General features: G+C 39.6%; 1 protein-coding gene across 31 annotated transcripts in view; it reads right to left on the bottom strand.

Moving 5' to 3' along the window:
• Window positions 1-928: 928 nt before the first annotated feature.
• The window catches only part of CCDC57 (coiled-coil domain containing 57), a 59,191-nt gene continuing 45,554 nt past the window's right edge, over window positions 929-14,565 (bottom strand). For 24 of the 31 annotated variants that reach the window (XM_068913945.1, XM_068913952.1, XM_068913944.1 and 21 more), the window contains 2 exons: window positions 10,624-10,846; window positions 946-2,836 (listed from right to left, as the gene is read on the bottom strand). In XM_068913945.1, the coding sequence (XP_068770046.1) occupies window positions 2,607-2,836; window positions 10,624-10,846 (453 nt within the window). In that variant the 3' untranslated portion in view covers window positions 946-2,606. Of the gene's footprint in view, window positions 5,015-10,623; window positions 10,847-14,565 lie in introns of all 31 variants that reach the window. The other 7 variants (XM_068913966.1, XM_009668792.2, XM_068913957.1 and 4 more) reach the window with 4 other exon arrangements.

Genomic DNA, 14,565 nt, shown 5'->3' with positions numbered 1-14,565 from the left:
CGTCGCCGGCGGTCGTTGACCCCGGCGGAGCGCGGCCCCGGGGTTACCACAGGGCAGCTGCGCGGCGGCCGGGCATGCGCTGCTCTGGGCCCGGCGGCGGCGGCGGCGGCAGAGCGGGCTTGGCGCGGGAGAGGTGGGCCGCGGCAGAGCCGGTCCCTGTCGTGCCGCAGGCGCCCGCCTCTGGCGTTTTCACCTTTCAGAAGTGGAAAAAGTGAAAGGAGTATAAGATACGGCAAAGGGTACCCTTTTCCCACTTTCTCCATATCTTGTACTACTTATATTAAAGCAAAATACTGAAAAAAAAATCATATGAAACTTCGTTCAAAGGACTTTTTTTGTGATGAAGTAGTTGTCCCTCCTGCCTTTCAGTTGGCAAACTTAGGCCCAAATGCAAGGATGCAGCGAGCACTAATATCTCCTCCTTGCGAAGACAGCACGTGGGTCAGAGGTCCCATCTAGATTAAGGCTTGTCACTAACTACTTCTGGAGGTGCACCAAAGCACCACTGGTTCGAAACACAGCTCGCTTATGACCTTCTATAAGCAGAACTTCTGCCTTTATCCATATATCCCCAATACTACATAATTTTTTTAACTCTCCCCTAGCAACAATCGGTACTGCACCTTTAATCTTAGTTTTACCTTTTGAGTGCTCTGTGAACAGCTGGAATTCTCTTTTTTTATAGGCTCTTCTTTCTTTGTACAATTCAATAGCATTCACAGTATCATCTGTGAATCAACTGCTGTCTTCTTTCCTTACCTACAATTGCCTTAAGGAAACTTGTTTCTCAGGGAAAATAAATAAATAAAAGTTGCCTTTCTGGCAAGAGGTCTACATGACCAGGCATGCCAGCTGAAATAGTAAAAAACAAAACAAACCCAACTCCCCCCTCCAAAAAAAAAAAAACCACACACACAAAGGCATTTCTGAAGTCTGCAGCCCAGGAGTTTATATCCATGATATAAGAAATACAGAGCAGTGTTTTTCAAGCTCAGATGTGGTATTACCAAGATTACGGAACAAACTGCTCCTTTCCTAATGAGTTGACACTGCTTTTAATGAAACAACTGCAAATGCACAGGATCTCATTGCACGGAAATACTCAGCATCTCCACAGTTCAATAAAAAAACATGGAATCAGAAATAAAAAAGTTACTTTAGAGGATAACCTGCAGCTAATAACAATTTTGGAATTTACACATTGTGCTCTAGAAATATCCAATGAGAGCTCTAATTGTGGGGTGAGCTCAGCCAAAATTCCTGTGCTTGTTAGAAACCACTATGCTTTGAGCTGCAGAAAGAGCTCATTCACGGCCTGGTTCAAGGGAATGCATCATGTTGTTCTGGCTCATGAACAATGTCAAATGTTGAATCCAATGACAGGACTTTCAAGTAATAAAACGATTCAGAAAGAAGCCCAGAAGATCCCTCAGGTCTCATATTGGCTTGATAACGTCCCAATGCAATTTAATTGGGGATTTAAGCATCTGATTATAATACCATAGCATCTTTATACTGAAGCAAAACATTTTCAACAGGAAGTAGAAAAATAATTTTTCAAAATTTTCTCAAAATGATTAACTACAACATTATCAGATGCTACAGGGACCAGCTGTTTGCAAATACTACCAGGGAAGAAATTCTAAAACAAAAAGCGCTGCAGAAAAAAGTACTGGTGGGTGAGTAGCTCTCATCTTTCCTTAATTCTGTTTAGATTTTATATATGCTTTTAGCAGTAACAGAGAACTACAGTTCACTTCATTGATACCACTTGCAGTAAAGTTCAATGCTGAAATACCTCAAGACAGCCCCCTCTTGCTGGAATTCGTGACACAACTACACTGATCACTTGTTTAAGTGTCCTGGTATGGTTGATAACTACACAGGTATTCCTCATTCCATCACAACTCACTCAAGTTTTCTTTTAGCTTCATCTGTTTTAAGACTTATTTCCTATAGCGCTTCTGAAAGGTTCTAAGTGTTACTAATGAACATGTTCTTCGCTGCTCTAAACTTTGTGAAATCTCTTGTTAAAGAAAAACAGTATTATGGTGTGATGATAGATTTTTGACTGTATACTCTTTCTCAGGAGGTGGAAACAACTACAGAAGATGAGATACAATACAAATTCAGGTGTAATCTTTTCAACTACCTTTCTCTCAAGTGGAAAGAGAGCTGCACAGGATTAACGCATTGTTAATTATAAGAAAACAAGTAGGTTGACGCATCCCACTTCTAAGCTTAAAACACCTCTACAGTTTCTCAACAAAATATTTGCTAAAGACCTGCTAGCTTTGTCTAAAGGCAAAAGGATTTACATGTGTATTAACTGGGCATTTCTAAATCCATGATGCAAGCAATATTTAACATATATAATTAAAATAAATCAGTATTAACAGTAAGGATGATAATCTTATCACGTACGCAGATTAATCCTTTATTTTAGCTTGCAGCATGAAACAGAGCATTTGTTCGCTCTTTCGGCCCCAAATATCCCAACTTTGCATATAAAAATGAACACCAAAGCCAATATTTAAATCTGATTCATGGGTTTAAAAATAAATAAATTGCAAGTGTGGACATGAAACTTGCTGCCAACAAAGAAATCAGTCTTTAATGTTGTAGTTACGGATTTTTGCCATGTTGGAAGAGAATTTTTTTGGCTTTATGGGATGAGCACAAGACAAATTCCTGGATTTTAACTTCTGCTGAACTTCCAACTTGGTTCCTGTGACTGTCAAAAGTGTAGCTGGCATTTCAACTTTATCCTTGGCTTCAATATTTTGCTGAGATTCTTCAGGCATCTCAGTTTTATCTATCACTTCAAACTCCACTCCTCGAAAAAATAAATAAAATTATTTTGTAGCTATGTTTGTATTTAATCATAAGACTGGATAGTTGAGGAAAATAATTTTATCTTGTCCTCTAACTATACTGCCTTCATAGTGCCATATTATCAAAGTCTTATATTGGGCAACTGAACCTTTCTGCAATAGTAAACACAGGGGGCATAGAACTGTCCATTAAGGCCTGCCAAGCTGACGGTAAAAATACAACAGCATCTCCTGCTCAATCCTTGCTTCATCTGTACCCCTTCATCCTCAGTTAGCACTGGCCTGCTTAACAGAGGAGGAAGGAAGACAGGAAGGAAGGTCTGGAAGTTCAGTTCAAGCACTACTATCTGCTCAGCTGTTTTTAACACCACATTTTACAAGCGCATTCCTCTCTGCCTTCTGAGAGAACATTTGTTTCAATCAAAGCAATACCATCACTGGATAACATGATATAGTTAGACCTACTTATTCCCATGCTGTGAAATGGTGATAAATTAGTCATTAGTTGGCTGCAACAGTGAGACCTTATGTTTCAAAGAAATCACCAGCAGCCACGAGAGCTGCAGCAAAATCTTTTAAGAGAAGCATGATCTAAAGGTGCTAAGGTAGTTCTGTGGGCTTGAGTGAAAAATCTCTGTCAAATCAACATCTTGCTCAGAAGAAGGCACCAGTGCTGAGTTTCCAAAGCTGTTTCATTACTAGAATCCCTTTATCAGGGCACAGTACTCTAAAAAAGTCATTTTATTTGTCAGATTTAATAACTGAAAAACAATGAGAAAGCTTAAGGTGCCTATCATGGAACGCTTCAGGGCCTCTGCCTTGAACATATTCTATATGGCAGCCCATCGCCACCCAGTGAAAGTCTTGTAGGATTTTTAATAGGAATGCCATGTTCTCATAACACAAATACTAGGCATGACTTGCTGGAGAAAATTTGTAATTATGCTATTACATCAAAATAATGTAACATCCAGAAGCTTCACCCTACCCATCTGCTGCAATGAACAGTCTGAACTTGAGAAGACAGGGTGGGAGGAGGAAGGGATACCTCGCTCCTGCCCAAAGGCAAAACCCAGCAAACCACTAGATGCAACTGTCCCAATCTCATAATTCTAAAATAATTTCACATGTGAGACAACGGAGTACAGGCAAACACAGTTTTAATAAGGGAATAAGGTATAGAGGGAAGAAACTTAGGATGTTCTATTTTGTTCCTGTTGGGTTCTTCTTTCTGTTCATTCTAAACTCATTCTGTCTGTATATTAAAGCTACATTACCACCATTATGTGCACTTTTTTTTCATCCTCTCTCACAGAGGAAGGTGTACACAGTGGAACACTTATCTAAAATGTTAGTGTGTACTAGGAAGGACTAACTGAAAAAGTAACATCTTAGGTTGGGAAGCAGGGAGACTGGTCTTAATACTCACAGGAGTTCACATTGCAGTGTCTCCATTCTCTGAAAACACTCTCTCCAACTAAATGAACTTTAATCTTATCACAGATTTCATTAGGTAGGATAAGTGGAATTGGTCAATCACAGTATTCATTGTAAGCTTTAAGTAATGTTCATAGGTGCTTGGCTCCAGCCACTTAATCCTTATTTTTTTAAGGCACTCATATTTTAACCTCAGATTTGCTATAGGAATCCAAAGCAGGCAGCAAAAGTAGGCTCAATTTATTTGCGAAAACATCCGCTACAGTATTCTGTACAAATTGGAACGTTCCGAGCATGACAGGCTTCAGTCCCAGGTACGATCCAATCACAGAGCAAGGAAGAAAGGTGCACGAATTGTCAAGGATAGGTTATTAGCAGGATAAGATAAATTTTTATAGTCAACAGAACGTAGTAGAAAGTCTGAAAAAAGTTCTATGTGGAAGCTTAGCATTATTCACAAAGGAAATCAAAACCACTCTTGAATTATGGAATGAATTAATCAATTGAGGCTTTACAGCTCTCTCCTAAACATGACACTGTGACTGTATACTTTTCAAAATCACTTTTACATTCAGGCTTAGTTTGAACCAGTTGTTCATCCACGAATGTGAAATCTCTGCACTGGGTCAGCTTGATAGCATTTATTATTACAGGTGGCGAAGGCTCAGCGGACCCTTGTGTCACTTGTATACTACTGATGTGAGATCAAGTTGTTCAGCTTGCCACCTAGTGGTTACCTACGGCTGTTGAAGATACGAAAGAAAATTAATGCTCGAGGCCACAGAAGACCTTTGTGTGTGTTTTCTTTCCAGGAAAAAGGACTTCAGTTACAGTGCGTTACCTAGACCCCTGCCACATCTGTCAGATGATAAAGCAGAATTTCATGACAACATCAACATTTCAGAAAAGTGCAGGAGGCTGTGTCTTAAATGACACGGATACAGCTTCAAGGATTATTTTACTTGAGCAGGAGCTGCAGCAGATCAGACTCTCTCTCATTTGTGGTCCAGTTAAGAGCACTGAGGTCAGGTCCATAAATAGACAGCGGTGCTTATTGACAGCTTGTTGCGAAAGATTCCCTCAGCTTTGAGGGGCCTTTTGAATTTGACCAAAGGAACGATTTTCAGAAAAAATGTGGGAGGTCCTAATCTTACAGACCCAAAGGTAAAATAACCAAGCACTAAGAGGCACTCATCACCTGCATCCTTTCTTCCAAAATCTTTTGTTACATTTGCCACTTTTGACAGCAGTGGAGACACTGCAATTACAACTAGTAAGGGCTATACATTAGTTAGGTGTTTGGAACACCATCACAAATATGCAAGCATGTAAAGTTTTGGATTGTCTGTGTTAATACAGAAATTTAAAACAATGAAACTGCAAACAGGCAAGGCTAGTCCTATAATACTGTGTCACGGAAAAAGATAAAGAATCAACACGCAACCTTAGAAATGCTATTTAAAACTGAAATATCCTAAGAGAATACTGAATAAGGACCTTCATGTGTTACTGTTTCTGCTTAGAACTGTTCACCTGTATGAAGGATCTTCAGTTAAAAAAAAAAAAAGTGCATCCAACTTACAAGTTCATTAACTTACTTTCAAAGTAACTTTGCTAATAAGAAAGAACTAATAAGAACATAGTTAAGAGCCTAAACTTTAGATTACCGAAATGCTCAACTCATCTTCTGTTTGACCTCTGTTGACTACAGTCAGACAGAGATTACAATACACAGATTTTTTCCCCCCCCTGCAACTAAAGAGATACAAGTAGACATGTTATATGAGCAAAATGAAATTTCCCAGAACTGAAGCCTTCATTTTAAAAACTGGTCCTTAGCTATTTACTTAGGGCTAACAGCACTTCTGAAGGAACACCAACTCAAACAGTTCCTATTCAGGAGAAGAACATTTAAGTGTAGAATGTGTAACTAGGAGATTAGTTAATATTTGTGAAACACTTCAAAGATGAAAAGTTTTATTTAACACGGAAGAGAAATCATCAGTCCTTCTTTAACTGGAGCCAGAAAGAAGCAGATCTCTTTCTGTTTGTTAATATTTTACCAGATTCTTTCTCTGGCCAGCTTTTTACCCACATGGATTGCTCTTAGAACTGTCAGTGATATCAAAGCTGTTGAAATTCTGTCTAGTGTGGAAACATTTAAGATAACTTTTGATCCATAAAGTGTAGAATTTCAGACCACAGGGCTCAGCAACTAACAGTAACAATAAGAATTATAGTAAAAGAAACTCCTGTATCTAAGTTCAAGTAGTAAACCAGAAAAGTTACTTTGCTTTAAAGCAGCTCAGTCTCTTTCTTCCTTAGTCTACAACATAAACTCAACTTTAATATCCAAAGGACCACGGTCCTGAATAGCTGTGGGGGTGGGGTTTCTCCAAATTTATGTTGGGACTATCCACCGCAATTGGAGCCCTACTCTGGCATGGAAAATAGGAAGTCTCATCTACTTCAAAAGCGTATTCAGTTTCTTCAGAACAAGTGACTAGTTGGGACATTCTTAGTGCAGATAGTTTGCCTTATGCTCTTATTCCCTCTGCACTGACCCTAGTCTGCTGACCCAAGGAGAGACAGCTGATCAGGAGCTTTTCACATGGTAACACAATGCATCAATAACAGTACTGGCTTCAGTCTAAAGGTCAGTCAAATTTTAAATAGGTGGTGTTTGCTTTCTTGTCTTAGTTTTTCTGAAGAAAAAAAGAAGTGCCTACAAGAACAAGTAAAAACTCTATTAAACTAATCTTGAAGAAAAAAATTCCAGTTTTCGAAACGTTCTACAAACCAGAACTCCCCTCCTCTCCCCTAACATTTATTCCTAAATCTAAGAAAAGCTCTGTAACCCACGAGTGAATAGAGAAATCTTGCAACCTATACAGAAGCTAAGCACACTGTTGGATAAGTGTGCAATGATTTTTGGAGAAAAGCCACAACTCCTCTGACAAGCAACTTTCCTTTGGGGATTACCTGTCATCAGCATTCAAAATGCATGTGTCATGGACCACCAGCCAAAGTCTCCCACCTGCTCCCAACCCCTAGAACAGGGCACAGAAAGGAAATACAGAAGTGTACTCACTATCATTTAGTACAGTTTCTGTATGTAACTGATGTTTTCAGTAGCAGCCTGGCTTGCGCTTGTCTACCTCAGCTGCAGGATCTTTTCCTTTCAATAATACAGTACCATGAAAAACAACTGTACAAGGATCCTGTATTCTTTCTAAACCCCTTATTTCTACTTATCTGCAAAATTAACACAAAATTTATTTTAATCCATCTCCTTCCTACAGTACAAACTACATATCAGTAGGCAGAGTAAGGAGAGAGAAAATCAGAATATTTCTTAGTCCTTTAACTCAACTGAAAACTTCCATGAGTTTGGAATTTGATAGCGAGATGAACAAAGTATGTAAGAGTCCATTTCAGTGATTCAGTGTTAACTTCTAGGTCAAAAAACACCCCAAAACACATTGTCACAATGAATCGTGTCATATGCTGGAAATACAGCAAATAGTAAGGCTTATTTGAAGTGCCAGCTATTTTAAGGCCCAACTGCCTGCACTGTACATGAAAGGAGAATGAAGCTGTTCAATAGGTTCAGAAAATAATTCTCATGCTACATCTGGTTTCACCAGAAGTGTCCGTAAAACATTGTTACTGGTGTGAAAGATCTGTATAGTGTTGAACTTATAAAAGAAATGCTTGAATGAGCAATCTAACTTGCTTGCTGCTGTTCCACATCATCTTTTGTTACTGAGCTTTCAACTGTGCGCGTCACTTCTGTTTGAAAGCCCAGTAGCCAGTCGTGCAGTCTTAATGATAGTTCTCTCCACTATAACCATATGTTTGATGAATATATTAAATTCAAATGAGTGACTTTAAAAAAGAAAGACTGAATTAATTTTCCATAATTCAGGCACAAAAAAAAAGTTATCCAGGTCTCTGCTAAAAATCAGAAGCAGAACTCCTTGAAAATGTTGTACACACTGCTCTGAAAACATGGTCACAGACATGCAGAAAAGGAGGATTTTAATTTTATAATGTTGTTTTCTGAAATGTATAAAACTAACCAACAATCTAGCAGAATTAAGCCACCACTTGGCCAGTTTCCTAGAGAAGAGAGCTAAGCAACACAAAAAGAATTTTTCGAAGTTCTACTCCTGCAATGCAGTATTTCAGGGCCTGCATGTAATGAGTAAGAAGCTCCTCTCTTAAGCGTTTTTTGGGTGAAACTGGATGCACAGAACACATTAAGGCTGTACATGGGAAAACGTCATCCCTTAATGTCGTTTTGCCTGTTTTATGTCATCAGTAACCTCTTCTTGGCTCTTCTCTGGACCCCAAAAATCTCACAGTAAGTTTTGCAACTGTGGCTGGAAATTTCTAGACATTAAGAAACCGATGTCCTTGTAAGGCTGCCAGTGGTGTTGCATCATACATACAGCAGCATGAAACTGCATGGCATTATCAGTAATGTTTCAAAGACTTCCTTTTGCTTATCCTGTCAATATAGGCCTGACCTGAAATACTCCTCCTATTTCAGTCCCAGCCCCACAAAAAAGCATATGAATCACGACCATCAGCACTACTTCCATTCCAGTCCTACAAGTCTGTCAATGCATATTAGTTTGTCCCTGCAATACACTGTCACTGTGAATAATTGCACTTTTATAACTCATTTTTCATTGTGAAAGCCCATTTAAATACCAATTATTTTTGCTCTTGTGTGCCACTGAAGAGGGTTCACTGCACCTATACACTGGCTTAAAAACGGAAGCAGGGTAACGAAGATTGGAAGGGACCGCTAGAGACCTGGAGTTCAACCCCTTCCCCAGAGCAGGGCTAACTTCAAAGTTATATCGGATTACCCAGGTCTTTGCCCAGCTGAGTTTTTGAACATCTCCAAGGATGAAGATTCCACAGCCTCTCTGGGCAAAACGTCACAATGCTTATTCCTCTCTAGTCAGAGCAATCAGATCACCCCCTTGACCCTCTCTTGTCCATGCTGAATGACGCGGCCCTCTCAACCTCGTCTTGTACATCATATGCTCCAGCCCCCTAGCCATCTTAGTGACTCTCCACTGGACTCACTCCAGTCTGTCAATACTCTCTCTCACACCAGAAGGTCCAAAACTGGACACAGTACTCCAGATGCGGCCTCGATAAGTGCCAAACAGAGGGGAATAATCAGTTCCCTTAACTAGCTGGCTACACTCTTGCAGCCCAGTATGCGGTTGGCCTTTATCACTGCACAGGAGTATCTCTGTAATGGTAACAGGCCACTATGAGTAGAAAGCTAACTCTAAGAGTCTAAAGAGCTGCAGTATTACTCCACAGCTATCACCAGATCTCAGGAATAATAATGGTAATAATAAACAGCCCCTCATACATAAGTCCCATAGCATTCTAAGAAATAATTTATTGAAGGCTACCCCTCCTAATCCAAAACAAAACAAATCACCTTTACTTGCAATATTCTGGAGAAATGTTTATCTGTGAATCTATGAAGACCTTCAATACAGAAGAGTCTATGACCCTCCTGGGTAACACAGTCCAGTATTAGATGTTCCTACAGTTTTTCCATTATCACAAGTTAAGGACATTACTTTTTGTCCTGTCCATAGCAGAAGTAAGAACAGTTTTCCAAAGTTTTGCCGATGAAGTATTACTTAATGAACAGACCAACAGTTTGGGAAACACATAACATTCATCTGCAATACAGTGCTCAACGTAACGGCTACCATTAGAAAGTTCACTTACAGTTTGCATGCGAAGAAGCTAAACTTTGGAACTACTAGTGTATTTCATTCCTCTTTGCTTATGCTTATTTTGCCCCTCTACACCCTAAGTAATCACAACTTCTTCAATCATTTTTTTAAAATCATGATTTCTAGACTTCTGCTCATTCTTGTTTCTCTCCTGTTGACCCATATCGTTCAAATGCAGTGCCCCAAAATGGGACCTCCAGCAGATGTCTCACTAGAACTAGGTAGGAGTGAAAAGATTACTACAGCTGTCTTATAAACAACATTCCTGCTAAAACTTCCAAGTACCTATGTTTTCTGCGCAACTGTGTAACATTGATTAATGTTCAGTCTGTGATCTAGGTCTTATCCTCTCCTCTCATTCCAACCCTGACACTGTCTTCTGGCAAAATATTTCTTCTGGCAAGAGTGAAAGTACCTTAAACAACTCATTAGATCTTCAGATGGTGATTACAGGACTATAAAACCAGTAGCATTCATGTAAAAAAAATAGTGGAAGGGGGCAGAATCCACTACTGTACTTGCATTCTTCTAGAAGAGTCAAATACTATGATTACATTGCAAAGCATGCTTACCTCGGCCAGTGTTGTTTTGAGGACTGAGAATAGAAGGGCTTGATCCCATTTCTAAAGCGTGCCAAATATCTTGGCAGGAACTATGCGTTCTAGATGAAGAAAGCCAGACCTGCTGGGCTCGACTAGGACTCTCCCTGAGTGGCTGACTTTCAATGAGCTCTGAGGATGTACATGCCTTTTGTTGCTCTGGCCAACAACTTTCAATAGAGGAATCTAGCTGAACCTGTGAAATTCAAACATAGTCTTACAAAGATGCATACTCTTCATATCAAAGACATCTGGTAATTGGTTAAACCTAATAGTGGGATCCTGGCTTTCAAAAAGATGGAAGGTTTCAGCACCTTAGAGACGAGCAGAAACAGAAAGATGTCACTTTTAATTTTGAAAGGTTGTAGGAGAAGATGAATTTTAACATGGTAAAAGTGATCGAGATACCCTAGTTTAAGCGTTAAGTAGAATAAAGCTCTATTACAAATACTATTTTGTACTTAAACAATGAATAACTTAAAAATATATATATATTCTTTTTTTTTTTTTTTTTAAAGTTTTCCAGAAAATGACTTTTGGACAACTACACTTGAAGCATCCCACTGAGGGCAAGTTTGATGATAAAACTGCACTGTAGCTCAGTGGATGGTAATTCTATTTCTTCCCTACAGCTGCTTGGAGCTTCTTCATTTAAGCTAGAGCAGGCATTTAGAGGAGATTCTTGAGAGATGCTCTTGCTTTGCGTACTGCTGCTCCTTCTATGAAATGCTACATTAACACAAATAACCTACAACCTCTAAAAATAGCTGTAATGCTGCTACACTACTAGATTAAAAATAATCTATTATCAATATATTAATCTGTTATAAATAATACTAAATAAAATTGCGTTCTATTTGGATCAACAGGGCCCAATCTTCCCTCCTAATAACTTTGTACTAAATCTGTTCACAATCTCTATTTCTTACTGCTGTTACTATCACCATGCTTGTTACTCAAGTGTATAGTCACAGGGATGTTGTTCCTTTTCATCTATTCCCATGATCAAATTACAGAGGAAAACTTGTAGAGCAGTATTTAAAAAAAGAGATTTATCAGCCAAAAAAAAAATCAAAGTTTCACGAACTTTCAACATGTAGCAATTAAAGTGAGATCTGATGAAAAGTTAACTGCTTCAGCCCTTTCAAAGGAGATTAAAATAAACATCAAAAAAGTCTTTAGCCATAGACTAAAGAAACAAGATATGAGCCCATCACATAAAGTAACTGAGATTGAAATTCTTGTAAGTACGACCTCTGGCCTATAGTAATAAGTTTCTCACAGTTTTTAATAAGGATGATGATGGTTATGAACACAGGAGCATACGTAGCATGGCTAATAAGAGTGATTAAATGGGAGGTCAGGGGAAAGAACCCAAGCACTTGAATGGCAGTGCTTGGAAGCTCAACCTCCTGGAGCTCAGCATCAGTGCAAGAGCTGAAGCCGCAGCAGGTTATGTTCAGCATAAAGACCACTGGGGAGGAATAGCTAGGATGGAGGAAGGGACATCCTCTGACAACCTTCTTCGCACTAAGACAAGATGTTAATACTTCTTGTGACAGTGCTGCTATGACAGTTCTTGATCGGGACTGCAGATCATCAATGAAGGGTTGCAAAACACCACCACGTTCCCAGATCTCTTCTCATAGAATCTAAATATAATCCGAGTCTGCCCAGCTTCATAGCCTAGATGGCTTTCACTATTTTGTGTCCTAACTAATATTTCTGATGCCCTCACCAATTTTTTTGACGTCAAAGCAACTTGAACAGATAGATTTTTCAAAACAGATCACTCTCTAGCTGGTGCTCCACTTACCCGACTGACTTCTTATAGTCTAAGATAACAGAAATTTAGAACTATCTGCTATACCTAAGGAAGAATAAGCCTCCATTAGCTCTGCAGAGGTTACACCATATGGCCTTCTCAGTTTATCGCTCTCTGATGGATTGTTTACAGTGTCTGTTCACACTGCAACCTTTAAAACTTCTTCATTGACTAATGGCGGTAAGGAAGGATCTTATTTTCATTCAGGCAACCTGTTTTAAGTTTCTAATTGACTTTAATGTCATAGCCTTTTGCAACTGAGGCAATTTGTTTCTCTATTAAACCTTCCATGGGAGTGCACCTCCTGCTGAATATCTGCTAGGAAGAAGCTAAGAGAAATTTAAGCCCTCGTGATGGGACTTCCAGACACAGAGTTCTTCCCTGCCATGTTCCTTAGAACATACTGCAAAATGTTGCCATAGGTTGAGTATGAGCTTCACCTTAGCCAAGAAACACGTGTACCCATTTTCTTCCCTGAACATGCATCTTCTCAGGCTGAAATACTGCTGCGTGGCTGAAATACTGCTGCGTACCTCAGATGCTTGGAGAGCCCTTTCCTTTCACATTCAAAAGTCTAGGCCCTCCAATCAAGTATGACCTGTTTTTACTGCTATTCTCTATCCAAGAGAATAGCAATCTTCTGCAAAGCTGGGTAACTGTTTGCCTACAGGCCTGATAGCAGGACACTGAACTTGACCCCGTCAACACCTGCTCCCAACTTTAATTGCTGGATAGTCCTTGGACTTCAACTTTTTACGCTATTCTCTTAAATCTACTAACCCAGAAGTTTTTCTAACTACTGCAGCTCAGCTAACATCCCTCATGGTTATAATTACATGGTTCACCTGCAGTGCTATTTTGCTTAGCAGGAAAAAAAAAAAAAAACAACTGTCTTAGGCAGAACTTAATTGCAAAACAAAAGAATCACCCCCCAGACACATAAGCGGTTAAATTAGTACCTGCTGAGTGACATAACTTTCATTTACCTAATTTGTAGCACTTATTCTAAGCAACTGGAGAGGCTAAGGTGATTTTTTCTTTAATCTCACTCCGAACTGAAGGAAAAGAAGAACATCTGAAAGTTCCTTAGAATTTATTACCACTGACTCTTTTAGGAAATTCATTTTTCATTCAAACTGGCTAGCTAGATGGTTTATATAGCTTTGTTACAAACCTAGGCCAACCAGGTAACTCAAAATAATACAAGATGGCATGCTTAGAATGCACATGTGGTTATTCCATCTTTTGGGTTTTTTTGAGTATGTTTTTCCTTCACTAATCTGAAGCAGGAAGGTAAAATTTTCCAATAACTGACTGATAGTCATGATTTCTTAGTGTAAGTTGGCAACACAATAGGGTTTTCTCCTGTGTAGTTTCATATTACCATAGACAGAGATCTTTGTATGCAAAAAGGAAAACATTATACTTCAGTCTCTTACATATTCCTGGATCAATCCTAATGATCCTCAAAAAGGATCTCAACTTGTTGCTGGTTTCAGTTAAGACAAATAAGAATTCCCCTCACAGAGAGGGGATGAAAAATAAGCAGGATACTAGAGACGAGGTTTTAATTCAGTTCATTTTTTCCCCACAAAAGGGCAAAGAGGTTGCATTTACTATCTAACAGGTTGCGGGCTGACTGGCTGGAAAGCAGCTCAGCAGAAAAGAACCTGGGAGTCTTGGGGGACACCAAGTTGAACACGAGCCAGCAACGTGCCCTTCCAGCCAAGGCGGCCAATGGCATCCTTGGCTGCATCGGGAAAAGCATCAGCAGCAGGTCGAGGGAGGTGATTATTCCCCTCTACTCAGCATTGGTGTGATGACATTTGGAGTACTGTGCCCAGTTCCAGGCTCCCCAGTACGAGGAGGACAGTGACATACTGGAACGAGTCCAGCAGAAGGCCACAGAGATGATTAAGGGATTGGAGCATCTGACATAAGAGGAGAGGCTGAGGAAGCTACAATTGTTTAGCCTCAAGAAAAGGAAGCTCTGGAGGGATTGGGAGGAGGTAGGAGGGGTAGTAAAAGACGACTGAGCCAGACTCCTCTCAGTGGTATCCCATGCAAGAACAAGAGGCAACGGGCAGAAA

The sequence above is a fragment of the Struthio camelus genome, chromosome 19, assembly GCF_040807025.1.
Source record: "Struthio camelus isolate bStrCam1 chromosome 19, bStrCam1.hap1, whole genome shotgun sequence".
Taxonomy (NCBI): domain Eukaryota; kingdom Metazoa; phylum Chordata; class Aves; order Struthioniformes; family Struthionidae; genus Struthio; species Struthio camelus.
Note: the sequence above shows the minus strand (reverse complement) of the source record. Positions and strands in the feature narration are given on the sequence as shown.